We start from the raw sequence: 20,762 nt of genomic DNA on the forward strand, positions 1-20,762 counted from the left end.
AATTACCCTAACCTGCCTAGTTAACATAATTAACCTAGTTAAGCCTTTAAATGTCAATTTAAGCTGTATAGAAGTGCCTTAAAAATATCTAATCAAATGTTATTTTATTCTAGCCGAAATAAAACAAGTAAGACTTTCTCCAGAAGAAAAATTATTATCAGACATATTGTGAAAATTTCCTAGCCCTGTTAAACATCATTTAAAAAAAAATAATAATTCAAATAGGGGCAAATAATTCTGACTTCAACTGTACATATTAATAATATCTCCCAAAGCAGAAAAACACATTCAACTCATTTACTAGATATTCTTCGCTTAGTTCAATTTGTTTATTGAAAAGTTTAATAGTATTGTAAAAGTTTAATTATAATTGTAAAAAAATATTTATTTATTAAGAAACAGTAGTAATGCATCATAAATTATATTAAACATGATTGTTTGCCCAAAAATGACAATTTACTTACTGTTTACTTGCAAAAGTTTCTTTTTTTTCTGTTGACCACAAAAATATCAACACAGGATAGTAAAGACAAAGATATCTTAAAGAAAGCTGAAAACCTGTAACCATTGACTTCTATAGTAGAAAAAAATAAAAAATATATATGGAGGTCAATGGTTACAGGTTTTCCAGCTGTCTTTAAAATATCTTCTCTTGCGTTCAACAGAAGAAAGTAACTCATGAAGGTTTGAAACAAGTAAAGTGTAAGAAAAATGAGAGAAAATGTCAGATTTTTGAGTTTTGGGTGAACTGTACCTTAAACATTTAAAGAAAAGCTAAATATAGCTAAAGCTAAATATAACTTATGTAACAAACAAACAGTAAATGGTGATATATTTAAGTAAAATGTGCAAACAACAAGTCAATAAATTTAATAGGTATACAAAAGTAAACACAACCTAAACTTTTCTAATTAACCTTACTAAAAATTTTGATTATCGGCTTTTACCTGGCAAAGTTTCGCAAATTTACTAGACTTTTTCTGAGTAAAAATGGTTTCCAAGCTCTTACTCATTTTTTCTTCAGTGTAAACACATTTAATGCAGCACTGTGGGACGATTTCTTCCTAGAAGCCGTTCTCTCACAACAGGTTCATATTAAATAACGGAAACATTTTTAGAGCCTGATTAAATTACGGCGGCGAATAGATGTGCCCTTTACATTGATTGGTCACTGCAGGAAATTAGTTCATTTTTCCCTCTGTAATTTCTAATCATTTATTTGGTAAGCTGCCAGCTCAAAAGCAATAAATCAGATTCGGCTTCTCCTTGATAAAAAGGCAATTCAAAAAACAGCGGCAGAGTCTAAATATCAATGAACAGAAATGAAGGCAGGCTATATCCACTGTCATTTTAACTTTCAACATGAGACTTTAAAAAAGAGGAAGGGGTGGCCTTTTGGTTACTAAACATTTTGTATTCACTGCCCACCTGTCAGGTTTCAAACCATATGGGGCACAGCATGTATTTTTGGATATAACTCAGTTTTTTGAACACACTTCGTTATTATTAATGGGGTTTGCCCTAGGCAAAGCGCATTATTACTATGCTCTTTCTGCTTATTCTTATTTTTTTCTTCTTCCGTGCGTTTTTCGGCGCGTAACTCGTCCCGCAGCTTTCGTCCCAGACCCTTGAAAGTGGGGTCAAATCGTCCGGTTTTATCGGGAATGGTGTGCTATGACTTTTATAAGGGGTGGGGGGTTTTTTGGCCCCGCAATCCCATTGACTTAACATTGAGCCAAACTTTGACGAATCACAGCGCCGATTGTGAATTTCCTAGAAATATGGGATTCACAACAGCTGTAGGGGGTTGAGAACATACCCCGCAAGGGGGTATAAGTTGCACCTCTGGGGCTCTAGGACGTCCCAAAGTTTTCCCATTGACTTACATGGGCCCCATTGACTCCCATTCATTTTTCTAGGAGAGCACTAAACGCGTTGCGAAATGGGCCCACCTTTGATGCGTTATAGCGTCAAGTGTGAAATCCGTAGAAATATGGGATTCGCAACAGCTGTAGGGGGCCTTAGTGAGAACATATCCTGAAAGGAGGTATAAGTTGTACCCCTGGGGTGCTAGGACGTCCTAAAGGGGTCCCCATTGACTTAACATTGCCCCAGCCAACCACATTAAACTTCACTCTGTAACCTCGCCCATAGCAACAAAACAGAGTACCCTAGCAACCATTCATCAACAGCTATATCTCAGCATCAGAACATCATAGAGACTTGGGGATTGGCTCGCTTGACTCATGCTAGCAAACGGAACTTCCTTTATGCTACACATGCTAGCAGTGACTAGCTACATGCTAATATTGACTAGCCAAGTACTGTAACTTGCTAAAAATACTTATTAAGTCTAATGTTTGATCAAGTATGTATGTGAGGCTTGCCTAGTAACCACCCAGGGTACCCTAGCAACTGCCTAGCAACTACCCAAATTACCCTAGCAACGCCTTAGCAACCACCTAGCAACCACTTTGAACACCCTAGCAGCCAAAAAAATACATTGTACTCCATCGATTTGCCACGCAAACCCCATTCACATTTTCTTTAGGAAATGTACAATTCTAGTTGTTCATTTACTGTTTGCTGGAAATTAGAACTGAATTTAGAAATAGTTTTGAGACAAATCTTTGTGCTTAACAAACTAAATTTATTATTTATAGGCTAATGGATATCTGTGCGTACAAGGTTTCCCTATCCACAAGAGTGAAAGTGAAAGTAGATTATGAGATGCCTTATCTCTCATTCTCTGCTGCAGATGCTCTGTTTAACTGTTTTCTTGCTAGTGAAATGCTCAGTTTTTCCACTTACACTTACTTGACGTCATGTAAGGAGCAAATGCGCTTATGGCGCGACGCAACCAGCTCTTAAAGGGAATGGAAGATGAGACTTTGATTGGTTATTTTCAAAACACACCTATAACTGATTAAGAAAATAAGCTCAACCCTTTTAGTTCATGCGTCGCGGCGCAAAGTGGATTTTTCCATCCTTAAAATAGCAAAAGTGGATTCTGACTCAACCTGAAAGCGTTTGCGTCCTGCGATTTGCGCATGAACTGTCAAAATAGAGCCCTAAGAGTGCTTCTATCCAAACACACTACCTATTCCTATGCTCCTAAATCCTGATGAATACGTCACTAAAAATTATAGTTGAATCGAAACAAAAAGAAACAAATTTAAATATGCACATAATAAATACTAATAACACTAATACCACTAAACAAATGTAAATTTTAGTGAAGCAAGAGAGCCAGATTCCACCAAAGCCCTCTAACATGAAGAAAACATGGGAGGAGGTAACATTTTTTTATGTAAACAATAATAATTAATTTGTTTACATTTTAATCATGGGCAAGGCAGTGGCGCAGTAGGTAGTGCTGTCGCCTCACAGCAAGAAGGTCGCTGGGTCGCTGGTTCGAACATTGGCTCAGTTGGTGTTTCTGTGTGTATTTTACATGTTCTCCCTGCGTTCGCGTGGGTTTCCTCCGGGTGCTCCGGTTTCCCCCACAGTCCAAAGACATGCGGTACAGGTGGACTGGGTAGGCTAAATTGTCCATAGTGTGTGAATGTGTGTGTGGATGTTTCCCAGAGCTGGAAGGGCATCCGCTGCATAAAAACTTGCTGGATAAGTTGGCGGTTCATTCCACTGTGGCGACCCCAGATTAATAAAGGGACTAAGCCGAAAAGAAAATGAATGAATGACATTTTAATCATTAATTGTTTTCATATTTAAAGATATTTGTGTGTTGCTGTGAATCCCTGTGTGTGTATTAAGCAATTTGAATGCGCATGTTGGTGCAAAATGCTATAATTAAATCCAAAAACAAAAACTGGTTGCTTTGTAATGTGTTCTGGACAAATTTCCCACAAATGGGACAATAAAAAAACAATATAAAATAAGGTGGTCAAGGACGCTGTCTATTTCAGATGCCTCAAAATAGCAATGCGCCAACAATGCGTCTTAACACACTTCCTATTCAGACCAGCACGCTTATGAGCGCACAAAGTTTGGCAAATGCATTTCCATTTAAAAAATGTGGCACAAAATGTGACAATGAAACCTGCACCATGCTGAAACTAGCAAAAAAACACTGGTGCCTTATTGCTTTGGGGTTTTTAACTGGGCCCTATGTGTTCCCAATCTAAAGTGTTTTCAAAATTTACAACGGTAGACTATACAGCCTACATACAAGGCATTGAGCCAGCCTCAAAGCGTGTCATTTAAAAGCTCTGCAACAGTGTAAGTGTGAAGAAAACATTAGTCCAATGAAATCCCGCTGTTCTAATAGCGATGGGAACCACGGCACTGCTTGTGCTCAATTGCAGGCATTTGTTGGCTGAATGAAGATGCCGTAAACACAAGATTCACACTCCATGCCTTTGGGTGAGAGCTGTCACTCCTGATGTTCGCTTTAGACACTCAAATCCTATCATTTATCAGAGAACATACAGGCGGGCAATGTAAATCAATCCAACAACAACAGCATACTGCCTTTTAATTACATGCCAGGTTGAGTTTACTTCATTTATATGGAGGAAATTATTAGACCTAAACTGTCAATCAGTCTCAGACACGGAGCCGATGTTGGGTTGCTTGTTATCTACCAGTCATCCTCATGTACAGTATGGTAAGCTGAGAACGACAAGCCCATCCTCGCTATAGCTCTCCATAATGTGTGTTGATTAACTCCAGACTCTAATTCCAACATCCTGAGCACCAGAGGAGCTTTTATTTAATTAAAGTCCAATTTCTTTGCCTGATATGACACATTTAGAGGTATATTTGCCTTTGTAATAGCTCTTCCAGGCTACGGTATATTTTGTTCCTCGCCGCGCGTCTTTCGCGCACTCATAAAAAGCCACAGTTCATTTGCATAATCACAGTTGTAATTTGTTTCTCTTTGCACGCAGGCAATTTCCCTTTCATTTAAAGACTCTCCGTAGCCCAAATTTTCAACCAAATCACTGTATGCTAAAATAGCTGGAAATGTACCCACACACTTTCCTTTTTTTTTTGCATCCTGCGAGCAGTGATTTCAGCTTGTAGTGCAGAGCTTGAGAAATCCATGTGGTGTAAATGTGACGAAACGTTTAATGTCTAAACACCCGCTGAAAACTCTTGATGAGCATGCTTTTTCTTTCCGTGCTGATGTGCTTAATATTTAAATAAAAAGCGAGTGCTTGTGAATATCATTTAATTTGGATCCCGTTTGAGGACAATGCAAAATACTTGTAACTGCCAATCAGAAAATGTTCACCATTATGCCGTTTTGGATGCGACCTCTAATGTAGTGTCTAATGTAGCTGTTTGTGAAAGTAATGGCTCGTTTCCACTGACTGGTACAGTACGGTATGGTTCGGGTCGGTAAGGGTCACCTTTATCAATCTTGCGTTTTCACTACCAAGGGTACCCTTTGGTGGGCGTGGTTCAGTTTCAGTCGCATCATTTTCGCTCGAGAAAATGTCTACAGTAAAGCTGTTCGGGTCGCTCATATATGAGATGCACTTCTCACAAAACAGACGCTTTATACACATGAATACTTCTGTATAATTGCTTATTACTAACTTTTCTATGAACATGAATTGATTATAACTGCAGATCAATGACAGCGCGAAATAGCCTACTGTAACGTCTGTAACTACATTAAATAAATAAATGCAATGAATATGAACACATATAGACCCTTACAGTCTCTGATATCTTACCAGCTACAGAGAAACTACTCAAAACATACATGTAATCCTTATTTGGGTTCAAAAACAACACGCAACATATAGCACACAGTCAGAGCAAACCTCATCTGTGTCTTAAATCTTCAGCAGCACATGTAACCTCTATTAGAAAGTAATTGCTTCATAAATCAGTCCAAAAGGCGAGGATAATAGTTAAACAGGGCAGTTTGTTCATCTTCAAGGTTACTGAAACAATCATTTGCTCCTTTGTTTTTTCGGACTTCTCCTTTGTTTTTTCGTGCTTCACTCTCACATTTGTCTGTTTCTGAAAGGATTGGATGTGAGAAGCACTTCAATAATCATGCGCACGTTGTTATTATTATCAGCTCACGAAGTTTGTTATTTTAATATAGACGCGCATGGAAGAAAGCGAAACCACCACCTTGTAAAAAACTATGGGGCACAGGGTAGATTCTGCTCTACTTTTTGGCTTTGTGGATGTTCAATACGATGACATGGTTTGTTTAAGCTCAGGTCGACCATGGCTTGTTATTATATGTATTTATTGTTATGGTGTAATGTCTCTGCTGTGTATTTAAAAATGGTGGTTCCTTTGTTTTCATTATCCTGGCTTGTGCACGAGCGAGCGCCGTATCTCTGTAAACCAATAGCATTCAGCTGCGCGTCTAGCTCCACCTTTTGGTACCCTTTTGTTGTGCTATGTACCCTTCCAAAAGGGTACCCAAAAAGTGGTATGGAACAGTTCGCTTTTTAGTATCTTTTGACAGTGGAAATGACCATAAAAGCATATCGAACCATACTGTACCATACCACTCAGTGAAAAACGGGTCATAAGAGTTTAATGTTCACTTTAGTTTGAAGATTTAAAAGAGTTTCATGTAATGCTTTGAGTTTGGAGGTTACCACCTTAAAGAATCACCCATGCTTTGGGTCTCAATCTGTCTCAGGCAACTGTATATGTAACCTATGAAATATGTTTTTAGTTCATTTAGGATAACTCCAAATAAAACGAAGGGACTTTGAAATGTACAACACAAAGCAGGCATACATGATATCCGACCTTTGAGTTTTAGTTAAATAAAAATACTAATGTATTTAAGCTTTTATTTGATAAAATCATGTTGGACCAACTCAATTGCTTTTAATTGTGTAAATAGTTTTTTTTAGTTGGTGCTAAACAAATGTATTGGATAGAAATCCTGCCCTCAGTTAAATTGAGTTCATCCAATTAGTTATTTTTTTGAGTGTCAGGACCAATCAAAGCAGAGTAGACTCTTGGAGAGGCGTGGTTTATTCTTAAATGTTTTTTTTTTACAAATTTTTATTTTTTATTTTTATTTTACTTGATTCTTTTATTCTTGTTTATATAAAGCACTTTGAAAATGCCACTGTGTATGAAATGTGCCATATAAAAATAAACTTGCCTTGCCTAAAACTTTCCTTAAAGGTTCAAGTCAAACAGATTTGTGTGTGTTGTCAGCACTTGTCAGCTTTAATTGTGGGGAAAACTGGATAATTTTGAGCTTTTGTCAGTTAATTTCATCTTCTGGGTTTAAAATAATTTTTGGGACGGGATCAAAATCGGGGACGTAGCACGAATCTGCTAGTGGATGATGACGCATCAGTTTCTCATTATTACTCATAGTTTTTTATCCTATGAGAATCCCCTGCTTCTTAATTATTCATGACTGCATGTGCTTTCCGAAGGCAAGGCCGACCTGCCAAGCTGGGACCCAATGACTAGGGGAGACTGTGTCTGTGCACGGCACGAGTTGTATGTGTTTGTTTCCATGATTCACAAGGTTTGTCGCATGTTTTCCCCGCGATGCTGTCAAGCCCGACACAACAGGCATTTTTGTCGGGAGAGCTGAAAGAGAATTGTAGAATGGTGGCCTTTGTCTTTTATCAATTGAGTTCCTTACCATTCAGACACATCGCCTATATCCATGCTGCTGTGTTCATACAAGTTTAAAATCCTCTATATTACGGGCACGCCAAATGGTTAGAACAGACATGGTAAAAGACCTGCTGTATTGTTATCCACTGTGTTTGCATTAAGACTCTGGGATTCAGTTATATAACAAGTTGTGCTTATGTGTATATGAAATTACAGATAACAAATGTAGCAAGACGTTAAATTACTTACTGTTTATTTCCTTGCAATTTAACTTTAAACTGCATTAAACTTTTTAACTGTAAGCTGTAAAGTCATGCGTCTCTTCATTGTTTGTGTCTCATTTTGTGAGCCAACTAACAGTTGTTCACTCCCCTCTTTCCTCCTGCTATGCCGGCCACGCCCACTCCTCCCTCTGCTCGCAGTGCTCCACGCCCATCATGGAGCATTTTTAAGAAGATTCTGAGGTAGACTTGAACTTGAACTTGAACTGAAAGAGCGGGATTCATGTCTCATTAAACTACCTGTTTCAGAAAAATGCCGATGCTGTAATTTAACATATAATAATAATAGTTTTTGGAACTTGATGGATGTAGGAGCATTTTAATATATTCTAATTATAGAAAGTATTTAATTGGGCAAAATTACAGATATATCTTAAGTATTCTGAATGTTTCACTGTGATTACAAATACACTTTAGTGTATAAAAAAAACGTGCCTTTCAGAAGCACACTAGCAAAAAGCACCTACAAGCACTGCACCATAGGCCTAAAACTCCAGGTATTCATTTCATGGGGTCTTTAAGTCGAGTAAACGATTAATACATCAAATATGTCAGCTGCTATCGGTTAGATCCATTGAGGACTCACAAAAGCCAAACTGGCCTGGCATTGAAATTGCCTTTTCCCCCCTTCTGCTTTATTCTGCTTCAGAAAGTGTGAGATGATGATTTTCAGATGCAAAGCAGCTCTGTGATTGTTTCAGATGCAATGTTCCAGTAATGTCTCGGAGAAGCAGCAAATCACCATCATCAAACAAGACGCCCTGATAGCCCCGTTCTCAGCATAATAGACTGCCATTCTCTAAAAGATCATGAAGGAGATGCCACATCAATGCAAGTGTGAATAAAAGTCTAATCAAACCAGTCCAATATGAGCAGTGGCACTTATAAGATACAGATTTTTTACTGTAACATCACGTGGGTATTTTAGGGCAGATTTTTTGTATTTTTCATTTTTTATTTATGCTTTGAATCGCATTACGGGACTTTGATTTTTCCTCCAACAAGTTTTAACCATAAAAAATAGAAAAGGAGACTTTTATTAACATTTTTAATAGTGTAAAGTGATATATTTTCTGGGTTGGTGTTATATATTACGCTACAAAAACCCTGTAATAAACCTCCAGTACATTATTTTTGTTATTTTACAGACTGTTTTCCTCTGTATTTTGTTTCTTATACATTATTTCAAACTACTAACTACTACCCAGAATTTTTATTGTGACATCATGTGAACTTTAAGATATTTCAGGTAACAATTTGTATTTTTCCTTAAATATTTATGCTTTTGAATGGCATGATGGGACCTGGATTTTTCTCCAACAACTTTTAAGCATAAAAAATGATAAATTTTTAATAGTTTAAAATTATATATTGTCTGAGTTGGTGTTGTACATTACGCTCCAAAAACCTTATATAAACTGCTAGTACATATGTTTTGTTACTTTACAGACTGTTTCCTCTAATTATTATTTCCTACTTCAAACTGATAACTACTAGCTCAATTATTTGCAGTAAAAGCGCATGAACTTTATGATATTTTTGTTCACAATTGTTTTTCTATATTTATTTATGCTTTTGGAAACACATTATGGGAACTTAAATTTTCTTCCAACAACTTTTAAGCATGAAAAAAAAAAAAAAGTAACATATTTAGTAGTTTAAATGAAAAATATTATACGAGTAGTAGTAGGATATGGCTTTATAACGGTACTGTTGGGAGGTGTGCATTGGAACAAGGCCGCAAGCCAAGTGCCTTAGTGTACCATACAGCCACATCGCACTGCTACTCAAGTGATACTGCATTTATAGAACAGTTCGATGACAAAATCGTGTATATATATATATATATATATATATATATATATATATATATATATATATATATATATATATATATATATATATATATATATATATATATATATATTAAAAAAATCAAACATGAAGAGTATCAAAACACTTTTGTATTAGGAACTACTTTCTTCCACCATTCCTTCACATCTGCAGCTGACGTCCGAACAGCAGAAATCGTTACTCATTCACCAACATCACTTTAGAGCTAGTATTGAAATGATTCTCTAGCGTAATATAATTCTCTAGCGTAAAAGTGATGACAAAAGAGGTGATTTTGCTCGCCAGTACAGTTTTTCACTCTATGGGTCATACGACGCAAATGTTTTTTGCTAGATTCAGCTCGACGCAAGTGTGATCTTGACGTTTTGCAACACGCCGTTTAAATAGCAAATCCATTTGCTCTCATATGTGCACCCAAAGGCGTTCAGATCTAAAAAAAGGAGGTTTGTTAAGGCGCATTGCTATTTTGAGGAATTAAAATAGACTACACAATAGACCAGATCAAAGCAGGTCTATAGTGCAGCGCGTTAGTTGTGTGCCTCGCTTACACATTGCTTAATACACATGTATCGGGAGCCACATGTGGCTCTTTGACCAAAAATATGTGGTCTCTCTTCAATAAAAAATTCAACTGTCACTAAAAATCGGTTTCCTATTGAAAATACAATTAAAACGACCTTTTTATTGTATATTTTTACAGCAAGATGAATAAGAATAAAAGAAATTTCAACTATTGCACGTGTGCGGCGCTGTAGATTAACTTGAATTACGACACCAAAAAAGGGCATGCAACTTACATTTCTATGCTAACCTTCATTTATTCATTTTCTTTTCTGCTTAGTCCCTTTAATAATCAGTCTGCACCCTGACTACTTCAATATGTGAAGTTTATTCATAAACAAATTTCGAGAGGATCACGTGCTTATGATTGTTCACAGCTGTTCCAACTTTAGCTAATGACTGATTATCCTATCAGACGATCCTTAACTCCCTATAAATAACCAGACTTTTCTTATCTCAATATCTTCGTCTTGAAGAAAAACCCCCACCCAACTCTACTTTCCCTCCTTTCAAACGGGCGTCACGGTGGCCAGCGATTAGCGCTGTTGCCTCACAGCAAGAATGCCCCTGGTTTAATTCCTTTCCAAACCAGACGGCATTTCTGTGCGGAGTTTGCTCGTTCTCTCCGTGGTCGCGTGGGTTTTCCCCGGGTCCTCCGGTTTCCTCCCACAGTTCAAAAACAAGCACTCTAAACAATTAATCCAAATACCTTAGCTAAACTCTGAGTACACCTTTCAGCATACATATCCGACTCTTAGCTACAACAAGCAAGAAGGGGAGTCATCGAGATCTACCTGAGCTCAAACTCCCCTCTCGCCTTGCAACGGTAGGGAGCCCAGGGCTCGAGGATCTTATAAGCTCCGGGCTCTCTCCCGGGATAGCACGCCAAACTAGCTTTACTATCAATCATCAGCTAAGTGTGAACTCTTGAATGTTGATAAGCCGTGCTGGGCATTTCACTCTGTCACGCGGTGAACGCTGTTGGTCAATTATAACAAGCTGTCATCTGTCCAATCAGTGCAGATTAGCTTCATGCTAAGGAGGGGTTTGGGAACAAATGAATCGCTGAGCGAATCATATAGGAGTCACAGGGATAATAAGGTAAAAATAAATGCATATTATAAGATAATGAAAGTGTTTTGACCTTGCATGCAGATCAGCCTGTTGCTGGAGACCCTTAAAACCAAAATATGACCCTTTAAAATGTATAATAGGGGCTCTTTAATGCAGAATCCTAAAAAAGTACAGTAGATGCATATTCTTAGGGTGCTTTCACACCTACACTTTAGTTTCGGAACGTGTCTCGTTTGCCCAGTTAGCGCGGTTCGTTTGGGATATGTGAACAGGGCAACGCGCCAAACGCGCCAACGCGTGTGTCTGTTACGCGCCAAAGTAATCGCTCCGAGAACGCTTGAATGAGGTGGTCTCGGCTCGATTAAAACGAACCCTGGAGCGGTTCAAATTCAGTGAGAAAGCGATCCGATCCGAGCGCGGTTATATCACAGTGTTTTATGGATATGTAATAGGCTTACGGCTATATGAAGAGAGTAATATGAGCATGGTGGGAAGTTTCGCGAGTCTCCAGATGCCCGCAAACAAGTGATGATCTCCCGGTAATCTCGCGTCTCCCTCCCGGTCCTCAAATAGGCATCGTCGCGCACCCTTCTCACTCCTCCCCACCGCATCTCTCCTCAGACACATTGCGCGCGCACACTGTCAATCACCACCAAACCACCACCTCTCCTGACAGCTGAGCGGGACGCTGCAAAATAAACCCTGACACTCTGACCAATGTAAGGAGAGTTTACTCACACGTAACTTGTTTTAGCTCTTTTGTTCCGATTAGAAACTTTGCAGTGTGAAAGCGAACCGCTCCAAGAGCAAAGAGCAACAATGTAACATTTGTAATCTCTGTTTCGGAACAACTGAATCGATTCACAGGTGTGAAAGCACCCTCAGTCTCTTTTTTCAGCGCCTCACGCAGGTTTGCTGATTAAACTATGACAGACTTCAGCATTTTGGGATGAACTATGCCTTTAATAAACTGGGAGATGATGTAGATAAATTCTGCAGTCTCAAATCTATCTTTTTTTGGTGAGAATAACTACTCTTGCTTCCCCTGCAGCTCCTTTTTATCAGCTCGTTTTGTCTAAACATTCTTCAAACAAATAAACGCCCCCGTTGAAGCAAGGCAGACTTGCTGCAGCCTATGTGTATGTGTGTGTGTCTGATAAATGTGGGCTGTAAGTGTGGACGCAGTGTGTCACAGTGCAGCGGGAGATGACAGTGATGCCAATTCTTTTCTTTATTTATTTATATATATATATATATATATATATATATATATATATATATATATATATATATATATATATATATATATATATATATATATATATATATATATATAGTTCCCTAAATACAGAGGGCTCTAAGGGGGCTTTCTTTAAATGTCAGTGCCATTTAAGAAGGAAAAACTGAGCTTTGGAGAGTGTCTGTGTCATGATGTCACTTCCCCTTGTGCTAGTAGCTATTCTCTGTGTCCCAGATATTTGGAGAGCGTGCTAAAATCAGGTCTGTCGATCGATTCAAAGTTAATTATAAGAAGAGCCAATTATTTCAACAGAATTGATTGCATATGGGTCAAAGATTATATTTTGGTGTCCACATTTACAAACTTAATTAAGCAAAATTAATCACAAAAGTGATTTTATATACTTGGCATATTTAATGCAAGATTTTAAATAGCTTCACAGCAAAAACTTAGTTAGATTTTTTTGTTGTCTTTCTATTTCAAATATCTAAATATTTTGAAAATAAGACGCATTTTCTAGACAAGCAAAAAATATTGTCCTCCTTTTAGAAATAATATGCCAAAATTAAACTGAGTTTTTTCTTAAAACAAGGTGAATATTCTGGCAATAGGGTATGCAAAATAATATTGTCTTTGGTTTTGATATAACACTATTTTGCTTGGCCTATCGGCAAATTATTTAGCTTGTTTTAAGGAGCAAACTCACTTAATTTTGACTTGTTATTTCTAAAAACAAGACGATATTTTTGCTTGCCTAAAATGCTTCTTGATTTATGAATCATTAGATATTTGGACTAGAAACACGATAAAAACAAATCAAGAAAGAAAAGCATTTTTTTGTAGTCTTTGGTAAAAATAAAATGTCAAAATATGGGTAAAATAGTGTCTTAATAAACATAATAATTTGATAAAAAAAATCCTTAAATGTAAACAATAGGGTAAAAACTATTGGTTTGAAGTTGTTAAATATAAAGTTTTAAAGTGACAACTATCTTGTATTTTGTGAACAACAATTTTAGAATTTTTTGGGTTAAATCATGGTTAAATATATATATATATATATATATATATATATATATATATATATATATATATATATATATATATATATATATATATATATATATATAATTTATTTATGTATTATTATTTTTATTTATTTTTTTACTCAGAAAGAAAACAAATTAATTAAACATGACAAAAAAATCTGGAAAAAAAAATTCAGAGAAGATCCAGAGAAACTAGATTAAAAATACTGAGATGTAAAAAACCTAATAAAAAAGATGAAAATTATGTAATATATATAATGATTTTAACTTATTAATAAAAACGACAACATAATTAACACTTAGACAATTTACACAATTATATTTAATTATATTTATATAAGTATTTTCAGGATGCAAAAGTAAATATATAACTATATTTTACATTGTAATAAATTAATTACATTTGTTTTAATGCTTTAAACTGCTTTGTTCATCTTTGGCCTATATATTCATATTAGATGGCAATTTAGTAAGAAATTGCTGTCTAACATAGAGACATTATTAATTATTACATAATTATTATTTATATATATATATATATATATATATATATATATATATATATATATATATATATATATAAATTCCCCAAAAAATTATATATATATATTTTTTTTCTTTTTTTTCAGATTTATTTATTCATTTTTTATTTATTCATAAAATATATCAGCCCAAAAATTTTTTTTTATTCAGTTTTTTTTGTTGTTATTATTTAGTCAGTTTATTTTGATGGTCCGTTTGTTGAATTTAAATTACACTGCATCTACATGGCAACTAATTCTCAATAGATTATAAGTAGACTGTTAGGTTGGGGTTGGGGTTAGTGTAAGTTGACATGTACTTGCAAAGTTTCTTTTAGTCCCTTAAATGTCTGTTGAATGAGCAGTATCAACATAGTAAGAAGACAGTCTACTAATACTCAATTGGACCATCGAAATAAAATGTTACCTAATGTTCTGCTAAGCCCTCTTTTTAACAAGCCGTTTTGAATATTTCGTTGAACACCCCCTTAGACACATTTTTTCCGATTACTTGTACTAGTGTTCCAAGTAAAGCCGACAGCTTCAGCTAAAATCAGTGATTGTGTCTGTTTCTTCTCCTCAGTGTGAGCGTCTTTGGCCTTACTGTCTGAATTAATCTATTCATGGAGTCAGTAATTCTCCACAGCTTGTGTGAGAGAGAAAAGAGTCCCAAACTCACGGACGCAGATGGGCAGCTGTCCGGACCAGTTGTGGTCTTGTTGGCAGATGCGCACAGAGGATCCGATGAGCCGGAAGCCGGAGACGCATTGGTAAACCACTGTGTCTCTGTAGCCGAAGTTTTCCCCGATCACCTGCCCGTTGACGATCTGCTCTGGTAAACCACAGTGACCGGCTGCAGGAGAAAGACAGAGGGATTGATAGGGCAGGCTACATTACACGGTGAAATATTAACAGCGACTGCTTTTAGAGAGACGAGCTGCTTTGTGTAATTAAGTGTTTAGTGGAGTGTGCGTAAATTCGCATAAGTGAGATCTTCAGTGGAGCCGGAGAAAGAAACACTATTGAGGTCTAATGTACTTTAAGCACCTAAACACTGTGTGTGTGTGTGTTTGTGAGTGTGTGAGTGAGTGTGTAAATATATGGTGGAGGGGAAGTTAATAGTCTTATTTAATATACTGTAGATGCAAAAAAAAAAAAACATCTTTTAGTCACAGGGTCCACAGAAACAAAACATTGACCAAAAAAGCTGCTAAAAGGGTTGAAAACTCTAAAATGAAAATGAAAATGATGCAATTTTTAGTGGTTTCAAATAAAAACTACTACAGAAATTACAATTTATACTTTTTCAAATCCTTTTTAATCCTTTTTAGACAATTACATATTTTATATAATGTATTTTATTGTACATTTCATTATGTCTACATTAGTATTTTCAGGATGCAATAGATAATGTATCTTTATAATTTATTATTTGACATAAAATTGTATAATTCATACTTTATATTATATATTATATATATTATATTATATTTTATATTATAAAAAAATATTTTATTTCAGCTAGTTTCCAAATAAATTGATAAAAAGCTTCACTGTCATAAAAAAACTAATAAAAAAATACTAAATATAACAAAAAATAATTATAATAACAATAATAAATAAAATGAAAAAAAAATGAATAAAAATATTAATTTATTCAGTGGTCAGCATATATAAGTACGGCTTCCACAAATCTCTCATTTAAATTAATATATTCTATAGGAGGCTTTACAATTATATATATAAATTTGTTTAGTCAGTATTGAAGCCTAATCTAACAAAATAACTTACAATAATGGTTCAAAAATTAGCAGCTCAAATTTATATGTTATGGAAGATATTAAATAAAATGTTCAAAAAAAGCAAAAATCATAAGAAACAACACATCTTTGCAATATTTTAATGAGTTAAAATGTATAATCTTTCCATTTCTAAAGATGTTCTGTGACTAAAATATTATTTTAATAAATAAATCTGTTTAATTAATCTGTTTTATCCAAATGCATCAATACACAGTAAATCACCCATGTTGACGGAGAAATGAATAAAAATATTCATTCACGAAATGGGGTGTCAACAATTATGCTGAGAACTGTGTGTTATTTAGCATACTGGAGATGCATAAAAATAACTTGCAGTCACAGGTTAAGTGGGTAAAACTGTGAAACAAATATTAACATGTTTAAAAAAACCTAATAAAAGAGACAAAACTCTAAAATACAAATTATGGAATTTTTTAAAGATTTTAAATTATCAATCAAAACTTTTACATAATTTACACTTAGACAATTTACACAATATTATATTACTTATATAACATAGTTAATTGTATATTTTATTATATTCATACAAGTATTTATTTTCAGGATAATAAATAATTATAATTTTTTAATTGACATAAAATAATCATTTTTATATATTATTTACTTACTATTTATTTATATTATCACTATATAATATAACTATATATATATATTATTAAACTACATGTTGGGGCTCGTCCTTGATGGGAGTGAGGTTTACTGGGGTGAATGTAACGGAGGCCAGCTAGCAAAGTGCTATGCAGGTAGACCTCATTCCTTTGATCTCTAAAGTTACTCCCATACAAAGAATCGCCGGTTCGAGCTCAGCTCAGAGCGGGTTGGGTGCAGTAGAATTGGTGGGTTACATGTGGGGGCTCGTCCGGGATGGGAGTGAGGTTTAGGGGGGTGACTGTACTGGAGGCCAGCTAGTGAAGTGGTATGCAGGTAAACCTCATTCCTCTGACTTCTAAAGGTGCTCTAATGACAGACGCTAGAGGCCATGGTCTTTAGCCTCTTTGTTAGAGCAACGACTCCACTTCAAAAAAACGCCAGTTCGAGAGATCCGGGTTGGGTGCTGTAGAGCCGATGGGTGTACAAATTTGAACAAATATATTAATGATTATAATATTTTTCTCATCAGATATATTTACAAATAGAAAGATAATACATTTAAATACAAGCCAAATATTTACACTTTTTTTTACAAAGTACATTTCAACAAAATTTTGTACTTTTTTTTTTCTCTCTTTTTAAAATAATAATAAAAGATGTATAACAAACATTTGCATGTACTAATATTTAAACCATTATTTGGACCATTATTTTGTCATATTATTTTGTTATATACTATTATTTGGACCAATATTTGGAAGTTATTTAGTTAGATTTAGCTGTATTTGTACAAATATAATATTGTATGGCATTCTACTAAAAACATTATTTTAAAGACTTTATTTGTGAAGGGTATAACGCAGGATAAAGAAAAGTAAACAAACAAAACAAAAACATGACCTTAGAATGTTCCTAGATTGAATGAATCTTGAATGAATTCTTTGAAATAAAAATGAGCATAGTAGACAGCTCTACTAGAAACCAGGATATTGTGGATTCTGTCAGGCTTAACAAGCTTCAAACATCCGTCTGGATCACTGCCAGGAGAAGATGTCTGAAGCAGCAGATGTGAAGAGCAGCAGTGGATGTACAGCACTTTACCCAAGCAGCGCGTCTCTGTTCCACTCCACAGCCCAGAAGACAGACACTCGCGCACGCTCGAGCCCACCAGCATATAGCCATTGTCACATGTAAATATGGCTGTGGCCCCGAAGGACGTCTGCGTTCCAATCTTCTTTCCACTGGGAGGCGTAGCGAGATCCCCACAAGAGATGACTGAAGAGCACAGACACAAACAATGACAATCTGGAGTTTACACATCTGACAACACACACAAACAACTGCTGGACTGCAGTGGAGATGAGAGTCGATTCCAGAAAAAAAGAATCAATTCCATGAGAATCCAAGATTGATTCCATTCATCAAAGGAATCGACTTCTCTTCAGGAGCCTTTTTCAGTTTAAAAGATTAAACTATTCGACTCCCGTTTGTTAATAATTATTAAAATTCAGATACACTTCCTAGAACTGATTCGGTTCGTTTTAATTAATTGCTTCAATAATCATTTCAGTGGTTCTTTTATACCACTGTGTAATTTCTATCAGCAGGAACACTGATTATTAGCCTTCATAAGTCTGCGTGAGCCAAAAGTTGCTGAGATTTTCATTTCAGTATGCTGATGTGCTTCAAAACTGAAATGGAATATTGAATAGAAGGCGGGGCTTTCTTCTTGAGCATCATTCACTCATTGCAAACTAATGGTAAGAGGGGCGTGGTTAGAAATGCAGTGGCTGAAGGATCAAACTGATGTCATCAGAAAAGAAGCTCCGTCAAATGCTGAAACTAATGGTCAGATTTTGATTGAAGATTATCAAAACAAACATTTTTACCAGTGGATTTACTAGCATGGATTAATTGTTCACCTAAAGCAGGGGTGACCAATCTCGGTCCTGCAGGGCCGGTGTCCTGCAAAGTTCAGTTCCAATCCCAATCAATAAATATGTATACCTGCATTAGTAACCCAAACAGTATTATATGTCTTAAACCAGTTAAACTCTGCTGCTATTTGGGGATTTCCACCTGGATTTTGCCTACCCAAAATATAAAAGCTTCTCAAATCCACATGCAGAGGCGTAAATGCAAAAATTTGGTATCATTTTAAAGAAAACCATTTGAATTTTCATAAAACACTATTGAAAGTGTTTAAAATATCTGTATATGTTGTCTGTGTTATAATAAACACCTAAAAAAGAGGCGCTTTTTGTATTTAGTTTTATAAACTCAAATTTGAAAGTGTATCTTTTAGGTTGTGTGTGGTCTAGCATGCTGTAATTAATTTTGGTGGTTCCTGCACATGTCTGAAATCATAGGAAAAAAGAAAAATGTCTCTACTATAATCTATGCAAAAGTTATTGTGTTCCAACTGATGAGAGGTGCTGTACAAGCCACAGGGACTGATCATTGTTTACATATTTCATTATTCTTATGTTTAATCAAACATAATTCACTGTGTTTGGAGCACATCAGACATATAAAAGGATTACTTATGCACATCACCTCAAAAACAGAGGAGAAATGGCCCTAAAGCGCACAGCATAAGGTAAGAGATGACAGCTGTCTGTGCTATCTGGGGCTGCTTAGTGATCATAAATGTATTGTTTTCACTTCTGCGCCATGAAAACACCGCGATTCATTCGGCAACTGTTTGATATGTGAATATAATTCAGTAAAAAGAAAGCTTGAACCATATAAGCACCGGCAAGAGCTTTCATTTGAGCTATAACTTGTACATGTGTCATATATGAACCATATGAAAAATATGAAAATGAACCGATGTGAAATACCCGGCTTGGGTCTCCAAAATACTGTGTATTTAAGTGTAAATAACTTTTGTACAGTAGAATAAAAACCAAAGGGATGCATATGTGCATAAAATATAGATTCTACACTTTCAAACGAAACCACTAACTGGGGTCTGGTGCAATGCTAGCCCTTTAAATTTAAAAGTGATTGTCGATGACGTCACGAACCCGGTACCGGGTCCGCAGAGTTTAAGTGGTTAACACTAAAAATGAAAATAAATAAATAAATAAATAAATACTAGGATGAGGTTTGAATTCGGGTCGGCAGTGTAGTAGCGCAACGTGCTGACCACAGGACCACATTGGCACTGCTATGCTTTTAACCAGCACAGTTATGTCAAGTTTACTAATGTAGTAAATCATCTGATCTTCATTGAGCAGGTGTAATATTCATTAATATGACTTATTGGAATTCATATATTCACTATGGTGCCGCTGTTTGGCGTCGAATGATAGTTACGTCATCATTAACCTGCAGGCTGCAATTTGTTCACGGGGCTGCGAGAAAAAACAAAAAAAGAGCGGAGCTGCAGCAAAATAATGAATAAAAAGAGGGAGGCTATGGTCAAATAAATGAATAAATGAAAAATGACTGCTGAGAGTGCAAACAGCTAGGGACACTTAAAAAAAAAAAAACGGACCGGCTCACCAGGAACTCTTCTGGTCCTGCGATTAGCCAATCCGGGCCTGGCTTCCAATTGACTGAGACAAATATTCACAAAACATTTAGAAAAATCTGGACTGAATGAAGTCTGTGTTTAACGAAGTTCAACTGAATGAATCACACTCAGAAGGGGAATTTACTCAATTACAAAACTCTACACATCAAATTTAAAATAAAAATAAACACTTTTAAACTAGGGGTCACCATTAGCATCTTAGCTAATAATTTGGACTTCAGCTGTATGTACTTGAAACGAGCTTCTTTTTACTGTTTACTTACTTCTGTCAGAATATGAGAATGAAATATAAATGAAAAGAATCAAAGCAACTGTGAGGAATCATTTCTAAGAACCGAGTCCTTGAAGTCCAGAAACCGGAATCAATTCCTAACAGCTTTAATCTGAGTTGCGTCCCACACTTACTCTGGCAGTGGGGTCTCTCGTTCTTCCAGCTCCACGCTCCGTTGGCCATGCACTGAATGTAAGCCGGCCCGAGGCGGTAATAGCCAGGATCGCAGGTGAAGATGATTTTGGTTCTGTATTCATAATGCGAGCCGTTAACGATCCTCCATCTTCCATGTTCCAGAGAAAAAGATCCGATACTCGGACAAACCACAACTGTGCAGAAAATACACACAAATCCATAATCATAAAG

The 20,762-nt window shown here is 35.9% G+C and overlaps 1 protein-coding gene across 9 annotated transcripts in view; it reads right to left on the minus strand.

The window, feature by feature from the left end:
• csmd3b (CUB and Sushi multiple domains 3b) overlaps positions 1-20,762 on the minus strand; it is a 990,558-nt gene that overhangs the window by 144,307 nt on the left and 825,489 nt on the right. For all 9 annotated transcript variants that reach the window (XR_012395232.1, XM_068215335.2, XM_017352314.4 and 6 more), the window contains 3 exons: positions 20,531-20,725; positions 17,686-17,859; positions 14,850-15,023 (listed from right to left, as the gene is read on the minus strand). Coding sequence is in view for 8 of the 9 variants with exons in the window: in XM_068215335.2 (XP_068071436.1) it covers positions 14,850-15,023; positions 17,686-17,859; positions 20,531-20,725 (543 nt within the window). In the remaining variant the exon portion in view is untranslated. The remainder of the gene's footprint in view (positions 1-14,849; positions 15,024-17,685; positions 17,860-20,530; positions 20,726-20,762) is intronic.

The sequence above is a fragment of the Danio rerio genome, chromosome 19 (assembly GCF_049306965.1).
Source record: "Danio rerio strain Tuebingen ecotype United States chromosome 19, GRCz12tu, whole genome shotgun sequence".
NCBI lineage: Eukaryota > Metazoa > Chordata > Actinopteri > Cypriniformes > Danionidae > Danio > Danio rerio.